We start from the raw sequence: 25,521 nt of genomic DNA on the forward strand, positions 1-25,521 counted from the left end.
TACAGCCATAACCATCAGACTGTTGGCCAGTTAAGATGGTTTCCTAAACTCCTGCAGTGACTAAATGTACCTTTGACAGTTTGCATGGTCTCCTTGAGTCGGGGTTCGTACCAGCAATAATGCATTCTAAAAGCACACCTCTCAGGGAGGAGTTGGAAGCTTTTGGTTAAAACCTAAAAACGCTGATAAACGTTAGGCGATTTTGTTTAACCTCGTTCACACCGAAAAAATTAGTACTGCTGGCAAGCAGTCACTGCCCATAATCAGTAAAAGTGGTAAACCAGGAACGCAGTGAGACAGCCATAACTTTGGGATTAAGTTCTGTAGTTGGGGTACGATATTCGAACTGAGAAACTCGTTGCAAATCAGGATGCTCTGCATCTGATCGGGCTAGCATAGCGCTGCCTGCTTGGGCTCTTCCGGGTGTCATTTTGATATCTGGCCATATCAGATTTCATATCAGTGGAGGCCAAGCTGATTCCTGGAGACTGGGACGATATCGAAGTCCGTATACTTCAAGAAAAAAAACATCGCCTTGGCGAGCACTCCAAACCACCAAATATCTTGTCGAGTGACGGCCTTGCAATCGTCTACCAGGAGGGTTAGGCTTATCTAAGCAGAGAGGCTTGTTACGGCACAGCGCCCCGTCTCCGCCAGATCAAATACCGGAGTTCATATTATTTACGCATGGCACGATAGGAACGGGGGCCTCGACGATATATACACAGCGCTGTTGGAGCCGAAAGCTCTGTTTTAGGAAACTTGTTCAGATGCATGGCATAATTCTGACATCTTAACCCGTGCTTAGCCAGAGAGAAGTGAGGCGCTGCGGAAACAAACCAAACGTGAGCTTGTTTTCCTACGCTTATTGTCCTCGCTATCTCGCTCCTTCTTTTGAGTCTTTAAAGGCTCCACATCCTAGTAAGCACTGTCGGCTAGTGCTTACTTTAGCGCTGCGTGCTTAGACATGCTTTTAGGGCCTTGGCATCGTTAACTGTATTTCTCCACTGCATGCAAGTGCAATGAGAAATTTGGGAACCGCAACAAGCAGCCATCAATGCAAGATCCTTAAGAAGCGACACGAAAGTGTCATGCTCTGGATCGCTGTCTGTCCAACGCCGACAGTTAAAAATGAGTGGTCCTCTTGTTCTGCACATTTGCAATGCACTTTGATGATGCCCTGAAGAGATATTTTATGGTCGTAGTTAAATGCAACATATCAGTAGGGGTGATTAGTCAAATTTTAAAAATGCTCCTCGCTACCACCCGCAACAAATTGGCGATTTTTGCTGTGGGCCATCTGACAAACCGTAGTGACGCCAGCGGACCGCAGCCATGCACGACCTAATTTCTTTACTTTCTCTTTCTCGTCATAGTTTTTTGACATGAGTGGGTAGAGGAGCATCATTTTGTTTTGTTTTTACCGCCGATAATTTTCGTGGCAGAGAAGCTAGCTACAAGACCCTAATTCGGCCGAAACTATAACGATTTTTCCGACCTTGAATGAATGAATTGCCTGCATTTCCATAAAAATACAATTTATGGGGGATTTAAGGAAAAAGTTGCGCACGGCAACGTGACGGGCCTTAAACCTAGTCTGAAAGCAGCGGCAGCGGACACAGGCACTGATTCAGAAAAAAAACAAGGGAACAATACACAAAGTAACCTAATAACAATACTCGAATCTATTCAGAACCGCGCCACTAGATTTATTCTATCAAAATATTCTTACAGCAGCAGTATTACAGCATTAAAAGCGCAGCTTAGCCTACGTTTTGCTACCTTCTCGACCATGCACTCATAGCCCGAAGAGAGGTAAGCGAGGGAAAGCGTCCCTCATTTCCATGGACACATTGACCTTCTCAACATTCTTTATTTTCTTTTTTGCTTGAGTCGAAAGCTATTTTCCCAAATTACCCAATCTTTGCTTGTAGTGTCAAGAACGCATAGGTGAACAATTTAAGCTTAATGTTTTTTTACGTGGTAGTCTCTTTATTTTCAATGCTAGAGGACGTCTGCAAACCCTAATATCGGGAACAGAATTATAGCAATTCTATGGATGCGAAGTCTGCTCCGCCGCTTATATAGTTGACGTGCAGCGGTAATATTGAGCATGGCATTAACCAAAACGCGCTTATTTTGTGAGAACTACAATATGGAGCACTTTAAGATGCTGTTGATTAAAATGAGCTAAAAACTATATCTCTCACAGATACCAACAACTTATCGGTAAAATCGCTTTTGATGGCAGTTCTACTACAAGTACAGCGGTGGTGCCCACCGTGTGCTTTCTTTTGCGAAAGCTTATTAGCTAAGATCGAACAAGGTTAAGAGACTAAGGGTGACATTTGTTAAAAAAGACTAAAGTACGCTGCCTTAGGCTTATATAACTACAATTCTAGCCATTCTTGCGGAGCCGTCACGTGGCCGGACTGCATAAAGCGGTATTTTCGCTGACCTGCTATTGGCCAGTCGCTTTCTTCTGTCCAACTCCCTGCTGCCTGAGCATTCCAGCACATCTCAGTATTTCATCTTGCCGGTGAAGTGCAGAGAGGCGGTACTGTCGAGGCATCCTACACAGTCCCTACACTCTACACCAATTTAACATTTTCTGAACCGTGAATTCTGCCCTCGTTTTGTCACCATGTGCTGAGGTCTATCTTAATATGCCAATATATTTATACTCGCCTCCGACAGAAGACTGTCTCTTCAGTAGAAATGTGTATCCTTCTAGTTTCTGAATGCTTTAGCTCGGTGAACGCTTTTCGAACCCCGAACTATCCCACACGACGAGATAAAACTGTTACCACTGACCGGCGATGTCTCACACCTCCCAACGAAGACCTTAATAGAGAGCAGTCGATTGCCTGGAGACAGCTACAGACTAACACATACCCCAACCTGAGTCTACTCAGTAAACTCCCTCCCACGACATATGAGAATAAATGCCCACTATACCGGGAACCCCGTACACTCTACCATGTTAAATGGGCGTGTCAAAAAACACAGGTAGCGCCAATAACACCAGACTAACACCGCAGCAGTGGGGGCTGCGTTGTTTTGCTCGTCGCCTGATGACGAGCTCAAACTGATCGACAGAGCGCGCAAGACGGGAAAGGCCACTGGGGCCCTGGACTGAGGGCCCCACCAACGCCGGGAGAATTCCCTTTGTGTAAATAAAGTTTTTCATTCATTCACAGGCTTGTAACATTACCAAGGGTAAGCATGAAAAAGAACTGAACAAGGGTTGAGGGGGAGGCTCAGTTATCAAGCCGAGCCAACGTTTTGACAAGGGGACTTGTCTTGGATCACCAAGGGCAAGGGAGCATTTCGAGGATTTTTTGTTTCTACAGATTTAATAACGGTTATAATAATGACATAAAAATCACAATAATTATCAATATCGGACGTTCTTGTCAGGCACTGACGTTGTGCGCTGCTTAACAGGGAATATGGTAAGTGTAACGCGCCGTTAAGAAATCTCGCCATGATAACAATAATACGAAATAATATGGGAGGTGAAAGTACGAGCAGTTGAGTGATTTACACTTAACAACTTAGCAGTTCGTTAGTAGCAATTTATTAGTTTCTCTATATGTTTAATAATGTGGCATCCTGCATTCTGGAGCTTTAAAAAAGGGGACAGAGTATGGCACTGGTCGGTCTTCTACTTTCTTTAACAAATGCAGCAAAGCAAAAATTCTTAGACAGCAGTAAAAATAAGAACTCAAATTTTCAGCTTCTCTGCGACCAAAGATAGCTCTAAAATAACCAATAAAATGAAATACTCACCGTAGCTTCATTAACTGGCGCTGCTACAATAGTGAGACAATCACGGTCCATTTAATTTTTTGAAGATTGGTGACAGATTGCTTGTCTTTTTGCTGATATTCTGTCAAAGAACAAATGCAAACCCTATAGGCGTTGATTCTTCTCTAATTCTTTTAAAAATAGTTGTCTGTTTAGTTTTTTTTTCTTTTTTTTTTTTCAGGGCTGTCGTACTACCCTCATGTACTTATTTATATTATACTGGCTCCCATTTTCAAACATTATATCGAACAACGTCTATCGCCGCGTTCAGTTGTTTGTACTTAAAATGAATATTTGCTCTCTGCTATGGATTAGAATTATCTTTCCCATAACTTCCACCTGTACCTTCATTTCCCGTATCGGACTGCAATAAAGCAAATCCCCACAGCAAACTCTTCATTCAGCCTTTTATTACTCCCTGATTCCGAAATTTTGCTGATTCTTCTATTCTGTTCCTCAAATGCGAAAAATGTATTCTCTGTGGTGTTAGATATCTTTTTTTTTTTTTTTTTATAATGCTTGATGACCTAATTTCGGCTTAAACCTAGCTTGTAGTATATCTTTTGTAATTGGGCCCCCTGCGGTCGTAACATAGGAGATATCAAAAGTTGTGCGTGGAACCCTTTGCTCAAATGCGAACCAATGCATCGTGCTTGCACAAGTGCGGATCTTCGTGGCGGCCTCAAACAATAAGTGCGGTTATATGACAGTGCTGATTTGTCTTTATTTTTCTGTACACCGAGACCCAGTAGCAATCAATTGTTTGTGCTACCTTGCGTTGATGTATTTTGTTGTGTGGAGGGCGACATTATTTTATCATATTTTCTAGAGTGCAACTCAGTCACTGTCGCGGCACCATTGAACATATTTGGCTCCTTTAGAAGTATTATTACATTCATTCATTTATTTATTTATTTATTTATTTATTTATTTATTTATTTATTTATTTATTTATTTATTTATTTATTTATTTATTTATTTATTTATAACACTACCCACAGAACCATTGCCTGGCATTAGGGGGGATTAAGGAAAAAAAAAAGATAACATGTGCAGAGGGATTCGTTAACCGCAAATCACCTTTTGTTTTATCAGTTTTCCACTTTCTCCTTTGACGCACAAGCCCGCGTTATCAATTGAGGGCCACATATTATGCTCATGAATTTTATACTTACTTGCAGTATGCAATATGAGATGCCCCTGGGAAAAATTATTTCGTGTAAATGGCTAAGCTAAAAACTCACAATGACGTCATGTCTTCAGATACTAAAGTGTCTCTAATCTCAAAAGCCCTAAAGGCCAGGGTAAACAAAATCAACAGAATTTTGACTAAGTACCTAATACCGTGCCAAAACCAGTGTGGCGCTGGTATTTCTCTTTTGTCGCGTAGCCACTGTAGTTGGCTGGAATGAGACATTCGTCATGAAATGAATTATTTATATCGATTGTCTGCGCTACTGCAGCGCCATACTGCGGGACATGCAGCTGCCTCAAAAGCGCGCTGATATGCAGATTTTATGCAGTTGTTGCTATCTCGTTCTTGTCATTCAGTTGTTGCCATACAGTTGTTGCTACGCAGCTAATGGCCAATCAGAGCTGCTCTACCAGTGCTCTCGCGCTATATATATATATATATATATATATATATATATATATATATGCAGAGTTTATTAGTCTCTGTCAGCTGTCTAGTGACGCAGTGGGGTAATAATCGCAAGAATGTAACAGTGCAAAATGTCCACAGCAACCAGAGAGTAAAGAAAAAGAGACGCGCCGCGAGACGCCCCCGGGAGGGCTCGAACCTCCAACCTTTCGGTTAACAGCCGAACGCGCTAGCCAATTGCGCCACGGAGGCGGGCTTGCAAACGTATGCCCGTAGCGGCAGTGCTAGGTTTCTGGCGTCGATTAAATACATTTTCATTATTCGCAGGTCACTGCTGATGTATATATCTGTGTCTATTCGTTATCTCTATTATCCTTCATGTGCGCTTCGCTATTCGCCGTATACGAACCTTTTTTTTTTTTTTTTTTTTTTTTTGCCCTTAGTTATTACGATATCACCGTTTATACCGAAATGGCGCTGCTATCTTTACTTCACACCCTGGCAGACATATAGACTCTATGTAGCAAGCCTTCTGGCGTTACACAACTACGCACTCGAGTGGGCTGATAAGCGGATGGAGAACATGTACCACGCCGCTTCCTGGCCCTTGATACGTCTTTTTTTTTTCTGATTTTTAGTTGTATTCACTGCCTTTGTAGTACGACCTTTTTGTTTTATGCTCGCCTCACGAGGACAGTTATATTGAGTAGGTTAGATTAATCTATATTGAGTACGCTAAAGTGATCTATCTGTAGTACCATTAGACTGCATACCTCTACCTCTACAACAATTAACATTGTTTTGCGAACACGCGCTGACGTCGGTGGAAACTTTGCGTTCTATGAAAGTGGGGTGGGCCAATATCCATCAGCATTTTGGTGCAACATTGCACATACACCGGATGGACCCTCTGGAGACGAGTTCGGAAGCCGTAGCTAGTGCGGTTAATATCTTGAACGGGCATTGCCATCCTGTATTTTGCGAAGTTCCGTTTCTTTTTCCGTTTTTTTCGATCTTTTGTCATTGGTCCTCGCTTCACCTCGACGTGGACAATAGTGGATGACATGCACGTTAACAGAAAAACATGCACGTTGATAGCTCTACATTATCGAGGATATTTGGTTTACCCAGTGTGTTCTGCACTTAACGATGGTGGCAACCGGACCAATCGCCTATATCCGCGCGAGGCGAGTTATTAGAGAGATTTAGCACACCGTGATCCGCGATCCGCTACCGTGAACCGTCACCGCGCGTTCCATTGCGCATGCCCAGATCACTTTCATGCCGATAGATGGCGCCACATACTTGATGTCGGCACATTGACCTGGCGCATCGGAACCAATCAGCTTGTACGCCTCGCCCACGAGCGGTAGAGTGTCACGGTGGCGGATCGCGGATCACGGTATGCTAAATCTCTCTATTTTAGTGCGAAAGCGTTCCCAACATCGTCCGAGCTGAGTCACGACCTTGCTTGTGCCTGACCCCTGATTGGCCCAGCTGATAGTGACGTCATGATCCCCGTGTCCTGGCGCGGATAATTCAAGCAATCCTTCCACACGGTATCATCGGCCAAGCCAGGCTAAACCCCCGTAACAGCCTAACAAAGTCTTCTAACGCTTCTTCACACACAGAAAAAAATGTCGCAGTTTGAGCGGATTCTTACCTTGGAATTTATTGTAGGAAGCGCGTACACAACGTCGCGTAGCTACCGACACAGCCGATCTCAAACCGGCGTGCAGACTGCGACACTCTGGCGGTGTTCATTGCATATCGTCTTCTCCATCAACTTCCATCTATGCGCTAAAATTTTCGCACGTCCTGCTCGGTTTAAGTACAATAAAGCCTTACCATAATTAGTTGCACGCTCGTCAGACGCCGTCACCCATCTATAGCATCGAACATTAAAATGTTACGAAAATGTTACGCAAGTTGCATAAAAGGTATAGGGGTGATTTTACTGGACCCCATCCGCAAGTTGCACATGTGTAGACGGCGCCTGCCATTGCAATGGTCTTTGTAGCAGACGACGCGCGCGCCCACTAGCACTGTTGTAATATACGATTTCCTACGGCACTGAATAGCGAAAACGGTAGGCAGTCCACAGAGAAGACACAAGGATAGCGCCTGTCCTTCTGTCTTCTCCGTGTATTGTCTACTGTTTGCGCTATTCAGTTTCGTAGGAAATCATGAACCAACTAGGCCCACCCGAAATTTTATTGTGATACACGGTGCGACTGTTTTGCTCTTGGCGTAAATATGCGGCTCAGTGGATATCCGCGTGGCGCAGAGAAAGACCGATATCTTTAAAAGGTTCGTATACGACTACGGCAATCGACTCCAAAATGTTCAACCTTTTCTTTTCATTTATTACCTTTTTTTTACGTATTCTTTTATGTCCTGAGGCAATATACAACGTTATATGAAAGAAAGTCTTTGCAACTGATGCACCGAAAGTCTTCCGCTCTCCGTCTTTTGTGAGCTCCTCAGTTTTGTTGCACTAGTTCCTCACAACTCTGGGAAAGCGAAAAAAAAATAAAAAAGAAGGTCATACTGAGCAGGGAACTGAGCAACCGGCAGTCCTGAATGATCGTGTAAGTTTGAAGAAAGGCAGACATTAGATATTTTGGCGAGCGGGATATTTAAAGCTGTCATGCTGAAGAACATTGAAAACAGTGAATTAAAATTTCACCTGAACGCAAATATAGTATCATGGTAATGTTTCAGTGCTACCATGGGTGGCATCTCAATTTGGGATTATCGTTAAACTTGGCATTTTTGAGGATGGCGGGCATTTCGACTCTGACGAGAGCTGAGCGCGCTTGTTAATAGCTTCACCGCCTAGTTTCATTTTGCGTGCGTGCGCGCGAGCGTGTGTGTGTGTGTGTGTGTGTGTGTGTGTGTGTGTGTGTGTGTGTGTGTGTGTGTGTGTGTGTGTGTGTGTGTGTGTGTGTGTGTGTGTGTGTGTGTGTGTGTGTGTGTGTGTGTGTGCGTGTGCGTGTGTGTGTGTGTGTGCGCGTGTGCGCGCGTGCGTGTGTGTGCGTGTGTGTTCGTGCGGGCGTGTGTGTGTGCGCGCGCGTGTGTGCGCGCGCGTGTGTGTGTGTGCGCGTGTGTGTGTGTGCGCGCGTGCGTGCGTGCGTGTGCATGTGCGTGCGCGTGCGTGCGCGCGAGCGAGCGCAAGCGCGACACGGAGAGAGAGAGAGAGACTGAGCGGGAGATCAACATTCGGCCGAATGTACTTTCAGTACTAAACCTTCCTTTCTGTTGTCAAAGGCTGCGTGCTTACCTGCCGTAAAAGCCACGCGACAACGGAAAGTCGAATTTCTTCGCAGGCGATGAAGGGTTGTTTCAGGCCTTGAGACTAGGGCGTTGGTTGCAGAGCAGGTCGCGTTTGTAAACTCGTCCTTTCTAACCGCTTTCTCAAGGTTAGTCTCCGCAGAAACTCTTGGCAACTCAACTCTCGCATGTTACAAGTCAAGTGTGGAGCTCGCGCGCGGTGAGTCATACTGCGCACGATTTAACCCTTTCCTAATTCACGCCTGACTGATTGTACGCTTCGAGGCCAGAGCGCGTTAAGGCAAGGTCGTGTCTACTTTTCTTTTTGCTGCCGATAAGCGAAATGTAGCCGCCGCGTTAAATGAGATGCTGTTACTTCTGCCCTACGTTTCAGCGCATCCAAAACGTGAAATACAACTGGATGGATCCGAGCTTGATCTACCGGCTTCGAATATTTTCTCTACTCATTTTAATCTATTCTATCTTTTTCTTTTTTTGCGGCTACATGGCTGCGGATCTGAAATTGCAAAATGTTTATACACGCATCTCGTCCACGAGAGCTGACGTGAGCATGAAACACACAACAAAGACGTAGCACTCTCAAGGGTGGGTCACGGATGCTGGTATACGCATTAAACACATAAAAGCCCATAAGGGAGTAAAAAGGGAGTACTTGCCCTCTAACGCACCCCCTGTAAAATGCAGGGTATGCTGCCGGAGCCCTGGCGTACATTTGCATCACCAAAAATGCGAAATAGCTATGGTCGGCAAAAGAAGCAGAAACTCTCACTTACAGATATTGTACCCCAGATTTCGATCTCATCTAAATGTTAACCTCAAAGTTTCTAGTGCCGAAGTTAAATGTATTCTGCAATCGCTAATTGCATCAAATGAGTGCGGCGGGAATGTGCCTCTGTTGCCAACAATTCTGTAGATTTATTTATCGAAAATCCAACCCAGTTGGTTTGAAAAGAATACCCTGTTTCTATAGGGAGTGCGCTGGATGACACGTTACTCCATCTTTACTCTGTTATAGGGGTATTCGTGCTTAGAGTGAGCCGCGCGCCTTTGGTGGGCAGGTTGCGGTGTGAGGTGGCGAGGAATCGCCTAGCTTTCCAACGTGACCCGCTTTTGTATTCTTCGGGGTGGTCGTTGTCTGCTTTCGCGGCCTTAACATCCACTATGGTCGGATACTACTCAATAAAAAAAAATAAAAATGACGACCATTACCCCACAAAGGAAGCACTTCGGCCACGGCGTTGACTGAGCTCCGTGACACTGTGGTTTATCGTATGTTTAAGGCGTGGTGACCCTCCTTTCATCTGCCAAATTTTGTGTTATCCCACTACCAGCTTTTTAAGGGGATAATCCACGAGAATTGGCCGATCCCATTTGCTGAAGGGGGTACTTTAAGAGGCAAAAGCCGCTTATATTTTGACCTGTATTTGACTGTAATCGCTATTCTAAGGGCCCTAATGACAATTATTGAAATGTAGCTATTCTACGTCAGCTGCAGGGCGAATGACAGTTTGTTTTACACCTTTCTGTGAGAAAAATAAATGAAAAGTTGCAAATACAGATTGGTCTAAGCCATCTGGAAACAAAGGTGTTTGCTTTTTTTTTTTTTTTTGCTCTACTAGTGCTTTTTCGAATCTCGTTCAGGGCTGCATACGACTTTTTTTTTTTTTTTTCTGGCGCGAAATGTTCGAGTGTTTAATATTACTTCGCCATACGTGTCTTGGCTAGTCGGTTTTCGCTGCCCTCGAGAGTTGCGGAACTTTTAATAAAAGTTCGTTTTCGGGCTGGCTTCGTGCTCGGAGTCAGGTAAGCCGCTGTTTGCGGACGAATATTTACCTGAATTTGTAGCTGATTGGAGCTGTGAGAGTATTTCATACTTGAAGAAGACAGCATACGTACAGAACTAAACTCCCACATGACATTATAGTTATTATCATCCACCTGGCTGCACACACTGCAGAGTAAGAGCCTCTTCAGTATGCCTCCAATTAATTCAGTCCTGTGGGAGCTGCACCCTCATAATCTTCGCGAAATTCGTGATCTCATCTGCCCACCTAATTTTCTCCCGCTCCTGCTGGGTTTGCTTCTGTGCAAACCAGTCATTTATCGTTAGTGACCATCGATTACCTTTCCTTAGTATTACATGCCCTATCAATGTCCATTTCTTCATTTTGACAGAATGAGACGCTTTCTCTGTGACCCTCTCTCCTTGCTATATATCCCTTAATAGGAAGATTTAGAATAAGGGGACCCTATCGGTTGGGGGAATATGGTAATAGTGGGGCACGACTGCGCATGCCCAGAGTGCCACACCCCTCGGCTATTCATTGCAGCCCTCCGCGCACGCGCATTATGGCCCCGCTACTACCATATCCCCGCAAACGACTGGGTCCCCCTATTCTAAGTTCTCTAATGTTACACCTGTCATCACCAAAAGTATCTAGTGACAATCTGTGCGGAAAAGTTACAGGTCTGCGCTTAAGGAAATTACGGCAGCCAGTTTACAGGACTGTTTTCACTAACTGCATCGTCATTACCCTCGCTACTATCATCCTCACGCTAGACAAGAACTACGATTTGTTTCTGACGCAACCAGCGTGGAGTATTGGTTTGGGCGCTCAGCTAGGGATCGGAGGCATAGTGGTTCCAAAGAATGGGCACGCGTCAATGGCAGTTTGTTTCTGCAGAATTTCCTCCTGTCACTACGTCTCTCTCGTTGTCTGAGCCTAACTGAACACAAGGAAGGAATCGATCCCGAAGCATTGACATCAGTGTACTCAGCTATATGAACTTAGACAGGCAGCGTTGGTTTCCGAGGCTACCAAATGAAAAGCACGTGATCTCTCTTAGTCACTCTATCATTGAGTTCACACAGCAGATAAGCCACCCTCCTACCCCTGAAGTCGCGTGAGGACAATGCAGAGTCGCCTTGCACTGTCAGTTCAACAGGGAGAGCCCTGCAATCGTGAACACGCGAAAACAGCGTCTGCCGACGCAGCGCCAGGGACTCATCCTGACCAAGGGACAGCGCACGCGCCAAGCGCGCATCACGTGACTCTGCGAGACCTTTTGCATGCAATATACTAAAAGCAAAGCCCCTCCCGCAAACACACACCCACGCAGCAGGCAGTACTGGCAGGGTACAGCCGTCGCTTGAACGATGTACCATGGCTAGCGCTGAATAAGCGTTGAAGCTCTTCACACGCCCACTAGATGCGCCACAACGGCCAGAACCACTTCCTACTACACACAAAGAGAGACTGGGGCATGAACGAAACGAGTTGGTATCCCTTGGTTTCCAGCACCACTAATGTATCGCGGGTAGGTGAAAAGGAAGCCGGAGGGAGGGGGAAGAAGATGGCGACCATTTTGCGTAATGGGGTCCAATTTGACATTTCCGCTCGAATGTAAGTACCGCCACTGCGTCTGTTGCTCGCTCGCAGCGAGCGGGTCGGTCGCAATGTGTGGCGCTCTTTTCGCGCCCGAATATACACATACGCGCGTGTGCGAAGTCGTCGGACGCTCCGAGATACGGCGTCATCTAGTTCCCCCTTGCTTCATGGCCACAACTTTGTTATTGTTTTCTTTTTCCTGTCCGCTCCTCTGCTCTTACTTCCCGCTCTCGCCCTCCGAGATAGCGTTCGCGTCCGTCTCCTAATAACGGCGGCAGCCTTGCACCACAGCGTCGGTTCCCGCGCAGTTTCTTCGGAGGAAGCAATTAGCGCGCGCTTTCTGGTCTAACCCCTACAGCTTCTGTACAGAGCTGATGCGGTCACCGCGCTATCGCATGTCGCGAAAAGAGGAGAGGGCAGAGTGTTGGGCTTCGCTCCCGTGGCCTAAACGTGTGCCGGCGTCCTACGTATTCGCGTGCGCATGCGCGTATTTTTTTTTTTACACGTCAGCGGAGATATTTACTGCTGTCGCGGATGTGAGAACGAAGTGGCTGCCTAGCACCACACGCTCTGTCTTGTGGACACGTGGTTTGTACGACGTCGCCGACATATGGCCTTGAACTTGCTGATGTCAAAGGCAACGCTCTCATTAAAGTTGTTTACTTGCCTTCAATTTTTATCTCCTAACCCTCCAAGTGGGCGACCACGAGCTGAGCGAGAGGGATGGCGGTCCGACTCATTTCAAGCTGGCCAGACCCACTTGCGGCCACTCTTCTTATGGCGTTCTTCTGTGGGCGCCGGCACGTGTGATCAGGAGGGGGGGAGGGGGGGGGTTCATTGGGCTTGTGTCCGAAAATAAATTTGCGTGCGCTAAGTATAGTATTGAAGAAAGCGGCGCAGCTTGGCCGCAAAGAACAGTTGGCTGGAAAGCCCATGGGCGGCGCCACTATCGAAACACTGACGATAGGTTATGCTTGAGTATTAGGATTCGTAGCTGAAAGGACCGAAAACTAAAGTTGCCAATACGATTCCTCGGCTCTGCGTCGGCCTACCTCATACATCTGCGAGATTATTTCTACGTATAATCTCCAAATTAACACGTTGCAATAAATTATCAAAATTGGTAACCAAAATTAGCCGTCGCAATATATCTGCCCTCCCGCGGGACACTCATGGCACCGCTCGGATTCTGTTGTAACTCTCGCCCTAACATCCCCAACGTTCCTAAATATCAATGAATTACAGATTTTGTGTTGGATGCAATGAAGCGTTTAATCTTACTGTCCAGAGTGCCGAGATCTTTTGCTACTTCCTAAAACGTATGGTATCGGCCAAAAATCGTCACATATTGCACGCTTCGACCTTTCTAGTGGATCATTTACGGTAGTCCTAAATACCAAATGGTCTTGAAGGACACTCAATAAGGCTGTCTTCACCTCCCATAAGTAAATAGCTTCACAAAATCTAGAGAGAAAAAGGCTAAATTTAAAGGGTCCTGTCTTCAGGTCTTTTTCATTTGTACATAATGCCGCTGGTGGTTGGGACCTCCACGACTATCTATCTGGACAAACGTGACCGAGCAATGCTTCTATGGTAGTTTTGCTGTGCGCGAAGACACGTGGCAGATATGCACTCCTTGTAAGAATTGCAGCAGCGGGAGAGGAGACTGGAGAGACGGAAACGATGTAGATAGAGTTGAAAGGCAAGCTTTCCCTGTTGGCGTCGCTGTGGGCGTTAGCCTCCACAGTCGGGGCAGGCGGGATGTCCGGAACGTCGAAGGAGGCGATGGCAAATTAGAGAGAGGGAAGGGTATATATCCATGCTGTGCAATAGTGTGGTCCACTGAGAGGTTACAGAAGTGCTTTCACTAGACGGCTGAAGAACGAACCATGCGTCCTGAAGAGTTCTGACCAAGGTTGTACCTGTGAGTGCTTACACGTGTTGTGTCAGAGTGTCTCTTTGGTGCGATGTGCACTGACTACAGTAGTCTCATCTGCAGTAGCCTACTCGATTTACCGTCAGCAGGGCCTAAGGGTAACACTCATCGATCTCTTCGTCTTCTTCTTTCCGGTGCTGTTCTCTGGACCCTGCGAAGTAGTAGCAGCAGCCCAGCAGGCGTGATGTGCCGAGCCGTGCTGCTGGCGGCGCTGGCCGTGCTCGTCGTGGCAGTGGTGAGCGCCAACCGGGACGCGGACATTTTCGCCGAGTCCGACCACGAGGTGGTCTACCGCTTTCCGCGCGGCGCCAGGAGAGGCGGCTCCTCCGGGGGCAGAGGTAGGTGCAGTAGGAGCCGCCTGTCCTTTATAAAAGCTAAACAGTATGGTGTCAATACAACCACGTTACCGGATATCTTGGAAGACAACGAAGGGCAGGGCGTTGAAAAGGAGCAGTACGCGACTTTTCACTTACTCTAAAAAGGTCGAAGGAGAAGTATTTATAACCTGAGCCACTCGAGGAGTCACTTCTGAAGCATACTGTGTAAGCAAGCCAGTACCTAATGATGAGCACAGTGAAAGAGAAAATGTGCATTTGTCAGTTTGAGCTGAATGCTTATAAGATTCAAAATATTTACAGCCAACCCACCTCTCGCAATGAAGGCATACGTACAGGCAGATAGACCCATTATTAAAACTGCGGGTTTGCTTGACCTTATGACTTCATAAGCCAGAGGCTGATTCTCTAAAAAGAATGACTGAACTCAACAGTACCTTGAGGTTATGACATCACAGAGAAAAGTCTAGCTGAGTGGCGGCACAGAAACAAACGGTCAAAGGGAAATAGTCTGGTGTTATGACGTCACAGTCAAAGCCGATCATCAGGAGAGAAACTCACATAGGTTGGATGAAACAGCGCGAAGGACGAGAATAAAGATGGCACTCAAGAGTAATGCAGAGTAACCGGTTACTGATGAAAATGGCACTGCGAAGCATGAGAAAACTTTGTCTAACGCCTCTTGTCATTACAGATACGCGCCCAAGAACACAAGGGCAAAGTTAACGGCTTTATGAGCAGTGTACTTGGTGCGGTCAAGATTCAGGCGGGCCTTAGGGCGGGTGCTGCCACAAGTTTAGGTACGACGTTTTACATCGACGCTGATACAAGCATCAGTTATTGGCCTAGCGGTGGGGCGAAAATTTTGGAACTTCTTTGGTAAACTCCATACCGTACTGAGAGCTTTATGTTGCAGAATATCTTAGCGCGAATAATTAGGATGAAAAAGGGTTACCTGGAGCCGAAATCATATTCAGAAGTGCTTTAGGCCATAACTCTACCTTTTTTCGCATTGTACTGAGACACTACAATGCTACAGAAAGGACTACAGAGGCGAGAACATGTCTTGTACCTCCATCTGAGGTTTATAGCTTTAGATGGGGCGTAATTGCACAGATGGACTGATAAGTCACACGTGGCCCGAGAAGGCTACTTTGATACTTGCTGCCTACAAATTGTGTATGTGTGGACAGACTGGCTTCTTTCAGAGGGAAACGATGGGACAAACTTGCCCTTAATTGACTGTGACGTCACAACCTCTTCGCTGGCTGCTAGCTGGTAGCATTAAGGTATATTTCTGCAGCAAGGTGGCTATAAAGCCAAATCGTTCATCGGGCCGTTTTTCGCGGATCACCCTGCGTGAAGTGCTCGTGACCAAGCGTTAAAGACTGCGCTGCCTACAGTTTGATTCCGAGCCCATATAGTACAATGATTCCCTTATGTTGAATATATATTCTGTTACTGCCACTCACGCACTCTGGCAAATGCCGACAACAGCAGGAGAATGCTGTGTCTTGCTAAAAAATTTCCCGATAGGCAAGAACAAAAATGGAACGGTACCAGAATAGAATCGTTATTGTTATTCAGGCTCGAGCCACTTCTACACCCCGCCGCCTTTCGTATACTTATACTTGCGGGCAGCTTTCTGTGGCTTTGATGCAGAGACTAGGCACAAAATGGCGGAAAACGGGCATTTGTCCCCTTCCCACTAGCAACCCCGCACTGTCTCTCCCTACACCCTCCAACACCTCTCACAAGCAGCAAACTATTTAATTTCCGCACCAGGGGGGCAAAACACTTCGTGCCTTTTCCGGCCTCACTTGCGCTGCAGAGCCGCAGAAAGTTGTTCGCGAGTATGCCTGCTCTCATTCTAGAATCAGTACAAACGAAAGACGTAAAACAATGCATAGAAACAAGGGCTTTTATTTTGACTATTACTGATCTTGCCTTAGGAAGCGAAAGTGCAATATGTCCACTGCAATGAGCAAACCGATTAGCTTGTGCCATGTTCTCTCGCTTGTGCGCTGCTAAAATTTCTGGGCGCTCAACGCCAAGTTGCTTGGGGTGCACCAAAAGACTCCGACAAATGCATCTCCCCCAACAGCCACGCTCAACTGAACCAACTGCAAAAACATTTTGTGTGTCTTAGAGAACTCATCTGTCGGTGCACAAAGAAAAAAAATGTTTCTGTGCGGTCCTATGCAATGTGAAAGGCGGCATCTTGCGCATTCGACGATTTCTCCTGGGGGGAAGTAAAGTTCAATTTTAACACATTCATTTCTCTTCTTTCTTTAAGCTCTAGGACGCAGATGAGCCATTCCTGCTTGCCCTGCTCTTACGACTTGGATCATCCGCTCGATAAAGAAAATGATAAGCAAATGCTTGAAATGAACAGATGCTGCTCGAATCCACAGCAAACATGGTGGAATCTTACAAGGCATAAATGATGCTTAAAATAACTGGGCAAAACATTATCCGGAGATTTAGGTATTACTGATGATTATGCGAACTGCAGCCTTACTATTAACTATTACTATTACTATTAACTATTATTGTTAGGTGCCCCACCTTACCTGCAAACGTGTACAATAACTTTGAGGAGCTGCCAAAAAAACATTCTTGTCGGACTAAAGGATGTACTGCACGGCACACCTATGATAAGGTTTTCATGCCTTCGCTGTGTAGTCTGTAGTCTGTGCCGTGCACTTCGTTCCTTTTATTGCCAGCAATACTGTTGATTCGCTTCTATATAGCTTTAGAATATTTCTGACGACACAAGGACGCGCTCGCTCCTGCAACTGAGCTGTCCTGCATTACAATTTACTATCAGCGGTCACAGCCGAGGAGGCCGCCTCAATTATCGATTAACTACTAAGCTGTCTGGTAAGCAAACGCTTGTGAGCATCTTCGCTTGAGTCTGTCGCAATTATATCCGCGTGAAAGCTTGAAAGCTCTGAGAAGCTTCGTCGCTTGTTCTTGCCTACTCTTTCTTCGGGTTACATGCGCAAGAATCTCAGCGCCTTCCGCTTTCGCTGGCATGTTGATGCGCATCATTTAAGCACACGTACGTCGAGCATTCTCCTCACTATCGCAAGACCTTGCCCAGCTTTCACACTTCGACAACAACTTCAGCGCGCAGACTAGCGCACTTGTAAAGAATCCCAAATTTCTCTTTTTGCCAACCTGCTTCAAGGTTCAAGCACCTCGTCTAGATCTTCTGCAAGCTCATCTACCTCCTCCAAAAGCTCTTCAAGATCGTCTTCGGGCTCGTCATCCAGTTGGCTTCCGTCAGTGTTGAGGAGAGGAGGAGGGAGCCAGAAACCGTCAAATCCCAACCCTTCAAGACCTGTCTACAACACTAGAAGGCCGGCACCATACCCAACGATGCCGCCGTTCAGACACGTTACTCCGAGTGCCCCTTCATATCCGAGACAACAGGGAAGGCTCGTGCCTCCTAGCGCACCCTCGTACCCGGGGCAGAGGGGCTTGTACCCTCAGTTACCAGGTTATCGACCACAGACCCCCACTGCACCACAGATGGGGCCAGTAAACGCTGGATTGCGGCAGACAAGACCAATGCAGCCTGCGGCTGGCGTTCAGTACCCTCCAGGATTTAAGCCATTGCTTCCTAGTGTTCCTCCCATAGCCCCTGGATATCCTGGCGTAAGGTCCTTGGTACCAAATAGCGGGAACAAACCGCAAGCGCCTAATCCTCTGGGTTCTGCATTTAGCACGAGAAGACCTGCACCATACCCAACTATGCCACCTCCTAGGCCAGCACCTCCAGGTTCTTCCTTATATCCAGGACACTCAGGCAGACCCGGTCTTCCAAGTGCTCCTGCTTATCCACCACGTGGAGTGTCCTATCCCCAAGTGCCCGGCTACCGGCCGCCATTGCCGAGTGCGCCACCAATGGAGCCCAGAAAAATGGGTCCTGAGGCGACCAAACCGACGCTGCCGGCAAGTGGTGCTCTACACCCTCCAGGATTTGTGCCAGTGCCTCCTAGTGCTCCTCCTGCAGAGAGTAGTTATCCAGGAGGTAGAATGTCTGCACTAGGTTATCAACCCGGAAGCAGTCCCAGTTTTTCCAGTGATCAGCACATCGGTCATGGTCTCCCGTCTTCTCCTCGTAGCCAGTATCCTGGGCGCGTCCAAACCGGTTCTTTACCAGGGCTGTCCGCGGGCACCGGACATGGTCATCCGAGCTACCCGGGAAGTCAATCTCCAGCCTCTCAGAATTTTCAACCAGGGTACCCTGCAGGACTCTATCCAACACCAGCTTCGCGGCAGTCCGGTTATCCTGATCTTTCTGGCGGCCAGCATTCCGCACGGGGAAGGCCGGGCTATCCTTCGGTACAGCATCAAATTTCAGGACGGAACTCCCCCGGAGGTCACTACCCGAGTTCAGTAGGCTCCCCTCGGAGGCATACTCCAGGAACCCATCTGGGGGACTATTCCAGTGCCAGAATAGTTGAAGTCCCAAGAGGAAGCAGCGGCCTTGGAGGCAGTAAGAAGCTTATAAATAACATATCGGGACAACTTGGCTTCTCTGCTTTTCAGTGACAGAAGTGTCAGTGTGCGGCGTAAAAAGAGATTACAGAGAAGCTTGCTCTGTGATGTTTTACAAGCACGAAACGAGCCTGCCATGTACTCTGCCCATTGCTTAGCTTGTGCACTTTCTGTCGCTTACTTTATGCGCTGCGGTTACGGCTTCTGCAAAAACGTGCCGGGATCTTACGAAAACGAAGTTTCATTTCATGAACACCATATTGTACATCTTCGACGCTAAGTGCCAGTCCAGCGAAATTGCTCGCTTAAGCACCTGCCTTCCAATACTCCTCCCGAGCTCGCAATGAGCAGATCATGCTACGACGCCTCTTCTCCGTGCCTCTCCAAAAACTCTTTCTGTATTGCTGGCTTGTTCATTATTTTTGACAGCACATGAACGTCTTTTGGAAACATAGACTGAACTACTGCTCTTTCTTTGCGACACAAGTGCTTTTGCGACGCGCTCGTCTCGCCTCGGTACCGCACCACCGCTTCAGTGCCTAGGAGCTTTAAACCAACCATGCAACACCTGGACACCGCAAAGAATCAGACGAAAACAAAGGACACAAACTTGTTTGCTTCATGGCTTTTGACCTTTCTCAACGTTCGGTCACTTCGCTACCTGCGACCTCTACAGAATGTTCGCACTTGCTTTACCTCTTTCAACGAACCTCTTCGAACATTAGAGACTCAGCGCTTTACGCTTTTGCCATCGGAGTGACGTGTGCATTATGATGCTGTGCGAAGTTTTCTGCGACACTGCATATCTCCACTATCACACAGCGTCCTTTAGCTTCAGTGCTTCAAGGCCCTGTCTGCTTTCAACGAGTGAAGTAGCACGTGTTGCGCTGTACAAGTTTCATTTTTTCCTTACCCTATTTTAAGGTTCAAGCTCCTCAAGGTCGTCTGGAGGCTCTAGATCATCTGGAAGCTCATCAAGCTCCTCAAGTTCATCTTCTAGCTCTTCCAGCTCATCGCACGGGGGGCTTTCATCACTGTTCAAGAGACCAGGAGGTAGGAAGCCATCGAAACCTAAGCCTCCGGGACCTGTGTATGTCACGAGAAAGCCGTCGCCTGGCCCTACTTCTAGGCCAGCTCCTTACCCCACGATGCCACCTCCAAGACCTGCTCCTTATCCCACAATGCCTCCTCCAAGGCAACCTCCGAGCGCACCCTCTTATCCAGGACAAGGTGGTTCATACCCACACCCGCCTGGCAGCCGACCACAGACGCCAAGTGCACCACCAATGGAGCCAGGAAGAGTAGTTCCGGGACAGTCCCATCCTGTTCAGAACCCAAGCGGAGGCCAGCACCCTCCAGGATTCAAACCTGTGTCTCCTAGCGCTCCTCCTGCGGAGCCCGCATATCCTGGCGGAAGACCGTCAGCGCCAGGTTATCCGCCTGGAAGCTATCCTGGCCAACCCGGTGGCGGTCAGTATCCAGGACACGGCCAACCGGGTTATCCAGGAGGTCAGCCAGCATATCCCGGAGGACGGTATCCGGCCCCCGGCGCAGGACAGCCAGGCTACCCTTATCCTCCCGGTGGTCAATATCCAGGGCAGGGGAGGCCAAGTTATCCATCCGGGCAATATCCAAGTTCAGGACAGGGTTACCCTGGAGGTCGCTATCCAGGAGGAGGCGGCGGCTATCCAGGTGGTCATTACCCCGGAGCGGGGGGCTATCCAGGAGGCCATTACCCTGGTGCCGGCGGCTACCCAGGAGGTCACTACCCAGGCGGCTACCCCGGTAGTTATCCCTCTAGTGTCTACAACCCTTCAGTGCCCAAGAAACCCAGTGGCCTTCTCGGGCAGCTTCTGGGCAGTAGTGGTGGTGGTGGTTTCGGAAGCAGTAAGCGTCCGGGTCACGTGTTCGCACCAACTCACCCCTTCTATGGTGGAGTGCCTGTGGCCACAATGTACGGCGTTGAGAAAGGTCTCAAAAAGAAAGGCATCAAGCAAAAAGACATCGCCAAAGTACTCGGTGCAGCGCTACTGTACAAGACGCTGCGCCATCGCAGGAAAAGATGGAAGCCCAAGTTTTTTGGGGGCTACTATGGTTCGAGTTACTACGGCTACGGCGGCTACGGCGGCTACGGAGGTTACGGCGGTTACGGCGGTTACGGCGGTTACGGCGGTTACGGCGGTTACGGCTACGGTGGGCGACGGTACTATGGCTCCTCTTACGGCCGCTATCGCAACACTACTTCCGTCAACGGAACTGCTTCTTTTATCGATGGTGCCCCCGAAAACGTCACTTATATAGGTAAAGGCGAAAAATCGCTCGTTTTTGTATTCTTTTATGGGTTTTGACGCAACACGTCACTGTTTTCTTGCGCCAGTTCTGCTGAATGGTTAACGAATTACGATCGATGCGGATGTGTGGGCTGGAGTAGGAAAAAAAACGTCACAGCCCTGCATTCATAGGAAATTAGCATGTGCAACCATTCATTATTTTGATGACCTATTAATGAATAGCTGAAACGAGACGAGCCAGGATAGGAAAACATTAATTAATGTTTCGAAACCTGCCTCAGATATAACGTTAAAGAGATAACAAATTTCAGTCGCGAGTATCTAATAACCGAACTAAGGAAAGTTGTCTTTCTTAAATTGTTTGAAGAAGATTTAAAAGCCTTTCTCCACGTCTTTGGATATGGATCCTCTCCAGCGCCTGAAATCCTCATGCCGACTGTTTTAATGTAGCAGCCAGCTAAGTACCTATCTACTTTCCTGTGGAGCGCATTTTTATTTCCTTTTATGTATAGTACTAGAGCTCATCGCAATTCCTTCAGTCTACGTTCATGAACCGATGTCAGAAACGCGTCATATGACGGCAAACAAGAAAAACGTTTAAAACCTCCGCTATGCACTCGCGCTTGGTATTCGGCAGCTCTTTCAAAGGCGTTCTTTCAAGAGACAAACTATAATTTAGTCTATAAAAGCAGGCACTATATTCATCAAAGCACAGCCGCAAAAAAGGTTTATGGCCCATAACTCCGAAAAGTACCTGCTGCTCCCCTGCGTCGTTACTAAAAGCGTTGATGGCGTTTATCATATTTTACCCGTGCTGTGCACAGACGCTATGGCAGGATTGAAGGACGTTTTTACTCAGGGGACATTTTTACTGAGACGGTGCCAGAAACCGCTGACAGTCGCCTAACTGAAATTTATTAGAGCAAGACAGCAGTAATTGTGTGCGCTCTTTCATGTGTATGCTTTCACGCTGACTTTTGTGATGCTTCGAGCGTTTCCTAATGTTACTAGACATGCAATGAAAAGCGTTTAGAGGTCTTCAATAACTAGCCCAATAGCTTCCCCGCACGAATGAATACAACACAAATAGATGCCGCTCCATCAGAAATCATATAACATGTGCTACCCAACTAGCAATCTTTTTGTGCCGACGCGCGAATTGCTCGATTTGAAAATCAGTGCCGTCTTTAAGCTACGCATCTTTTTGTTGCGCGTGCATCGCAAGTTGTATTCAACACTATGAACCAACATTCTATTCGGCAATTATTCCACTTACATTTCAAACGTACCATGTATAAAAATATCCAACAGGGAATTCTCTCGAGCCTTCGTGAAACGCGGTGTCCAAGGTCTCCGAGTCCGTATCAACGTTCTGTATTTGATTTATTAATAATTATTTTAAATGCGGAGTTGTTTTATTACTTTGAGTACTAACTACGTTAGGATATCACGTGCTGACCAAGCTCGATCCGAACGTAAAGGGTTGTTCCAACAGCCAACCAGTAGGATGCACGTTGGTCTAATACATACTGTAGCTCCGGTGTTGCCCTTTCCACTTGTCATGTTGTTCTCCGGACTGTCATCTGCATTTGGTGCTGCCACTTTCATCATTATTGAGGCAGGTGGTCTGATTCAACGATCAGTATGGCTACTTTTTGTTGGAAATTTGTCTCATTGTTACTCCTACATTCCTGCGCTGTATTTTCGCTTGTCAAGTTTTCATGTTATGAACTGTATTTTTAGATCGGTATTGAGCTGTTAACTATTACTGTCTCTACGTTTCGTTGGTGCCTAATTTTCATGTTTAATTCCACTCTAAATACGTTCGCAGTTGTTACCCCCCTTACTCTATGCTCCGAATTTGGGCCTGTAAGGTATTTTGAATCCAGAAATAAATAATCTTCCGTAGTAAGCATATGCAGTTGTGCACGTCCGGTTATGGAACCCGTCCGACTGGTTATGTGGCTCTTCTGGTTATGTGGACTGTCCGGTTATGTAACCAGTCCAGTTATGTGAGCCATTGGGTAGTCAGGTTTGTTAGTTTTTGGGTTCTCGTACAGCTGCCACACCAGCTCCTACCAAAAGGGGAGGCAATACAACTGCTAGGTTAGGTTAGGTTAGGTTAGGTTAGGTTAGGTTAGGTTAGGTTAGGTTAGGTTAGGTTAGGTTAGGTTAGATTCGCGCGTCTTGATCGCACGTTGTCTGACTGGTTACTTTTGCGGTGAGCGCAGAGGAGTGCCGCTACAAGAAGGAACCGTGGGAGGAGTGCGACCACTCCACCAACACGCAGAAGCGGAAGCTCATCCTCAAGCGTGGCAGCGGAAAGTGCGAGCCCACCAAGGAACTCACTAGGAACTGCAAGAAAGGTGAGCTGCTGACGGCCTCAACGGTGCCGCCTATAACTGGTCTGCGGAGTGGGCTGTTTGTCAGTTCTGAAAGACAAATATTACTTAATGCGTAGTGTTTTTTTCCCTTTTGTTTCCTCTTCATTTAGCCTTCCTTTTTTTAGTCACGTTTCTTTTTTTCTCTCTCTCTCTTCTCTTTCCTTTGGCATTTTTTTTTTTCGCGGGACGACTCCTAAACTTTTTAGCTTCTAAAGCTTTCCAAGTTTGAATGCCTAATTTTTATTTCGTCACAACTAAAGCAAAATCTATCTACAGCACAGTATTTCCCGTTCTGTTCCCTATTGCCTACATCATTTTCTTACACTTTGCATGCCCTTTCCAGCCTAAATAAAATTTCGACTGACACAGCTCACCTCTAGTTTGCTTCTTCATGTGCATGTCCTGAGCTCTGGGCTCTGATCATGCATGCAGTACCACTAGCTGATCAGCTCAGTGTCCCAAAGAGGATTTATATCACATACTTATTTGCAGAAGATAGCGTCCCGCGTTTAGACCACAGTCAGTGCGCCTCACCCAAAGCTCAAACGGCGTCTGTTCGAGCTCTTCTAAACCGTTTCGTTATTCCAAGCCCTACTCGCGACCATTGACGTAATCCGTGACTCTATTCCAAAAGAGCTGGTGGTAAAATTTACACTGGTACTCGTCTGTCTGGTTCCACTTCTATTGCGTAAGCAATAATACGCCAGGTTTCAGCCCGTCGCGTAAACCCGGCCGGTAGCCGCGTTTGACCTTTAGAGCGACCGCAGATAGCGCCCCTCTTCAAGCCGTCGGTAGCCACGCCGCGCCGCAGCCTAAACATATCGCACCACACTTGGCTAGAATCTGAGCGTAGCCGTGCAGTATTGCTTACGCAATCTACCGGTTTAACTAAAGCTAAACCCCAGCTAATGTTTTTTTTTTAGTTAACAGTAAAAACTGCCCGTTAAATCATCGTGAGAACCCAGCATGTATGGTGGCCAATCGGTCGTCGTGGCTTACGAATAGTTCACTTAAGCCCCAGGGCATCGTCATTAGCGCATCCTTTTAATGTGTAAGCAGTACGAGTGAAGGTGAAAATGGCGGCCTGTGTCCTGCGCGGTCACGTAATGAAGCCCTTCTCGTCTGCAGCAACCGGAAGGCAGGACAACGCCCCCACTTGCGCCGATGTGTGGGAGGGGAATATCGGCATTAATTGGCACAGGCAAAGAGTCACTGACATAAGCGTTCAGCAACGCCTCCTAGCGGGCGGAGAGTTCGGAGGAAGGTAAAGTGATGCCGAAAGCAATCGTGCCGTCATTGGCTAATGCAACGCGCTTGCCATGTAAAGCGAAATGTAAACCCATAAGAAAATATCAACAAGCTATAAAGGCAGTCGAAGTGCAGCAAAGTTTATACGCAGCAAATGCAAAGTGCGAAATCATTAGCGAGCCGTAAAAGTCAGCCAAAAGGAAAGAAAATTAATTAGCGCAACTTTCACGGCATTGGATACTGCAGAAGGGAAGGCATCAAACAAACAAGCCTCATTCTAAATGTGCACTGCGCACAGGCAGTTTATTGCGCCAGACTGTCTGAGCTGTGTTAGTTTTTACGTCTTTCGCGATCAAACAAAATGTGCGGGGCGCGCATTGAATGACCCGAGAATTTTTTAGAGAGTTAATTAGGCACTATCAGAATCAGGATTCACTTTAGCTTTTCATTGACATCTTTCGTGGAGGTTGTGCGTATAGAAATGATCTTAAAACAGATGATGCCTTAGTGGCCACGCAAAATAGGAAAGTAGCAAGGAATAGCAATTTGGATGTTTAAATATATACATTTAGTGATTAGCAGTAAACGCCCCTTACAGTTTACTGGTTCTACTCTCCCGGTGGTCCTCTTTCAAGGATGGGCCTCTAACCAAGCCACTTATCCCCAAAATTCCTTCCAAATCTTGCACATTCACATATCCGCCATATTGTCTTTATTTCTGT

The 25,521-nt window shown here is 47.0% G+C and overlaps 1 protein-coding gene and 1 non-coding gene across 2 annotated transcripts in view; one reads left to right on the top strand and one right to left on the bottom strand.

Annotated features, from left to right (window-relative positions):
• The window catches only part of LOC146174032 (uncharacterized), a 69,938-nt gene that overhangs the window by 28,769 nt on the left and 15,648 nt on the right, over nucleotides 1-25,521 (top strand). The window contains exons 2-4 of the mRNA XM_084583700.1: nucleotides 14,195-14,370; nucleotides 19,801-21,177; nucleotides 23,399-23,533. Of these exons, the coding sequence (XP_084439826.1) occupies nucleotides 14,217-14,370; nucleotides 19,801-21,177; nucleotides 23,399-23,533 (1,666 nt within the window). The 5' untranslated portion in view covers nucleotides 14,195-14,216. The remainder of the gene's footprint in view (nucleotides 1-14,194; nucleotides 14,371-19,800; nucleotides 21,178-23,398; nucleotides 23,534-25,521) is intronic.
• On the bottom strand, nucleotides 5,592-5,665 carry TRNAN-GUU (transfer RNA asparagine (anticodon GUU)). The gene has a single exon. It is a non-coding gene; the product is annotated as a tRNA-Asn (tRNA).

The sequence above is a fragment of the Amblyomma maculatum genome, chromosome 11 (genome assembly GCF_055883805.1).
Source record: "Amblyomma maculatum isolate TAMU_Amacu chromosome 11, ASM5588380v1, whole genome shotgun sequence".
Lineage (NCBI taxonomy): Eukaryota > Metazoa > Arthropoda > Arachnida > Ixodida > Ixodidae > Amblyomma > Amblyomma maculatum.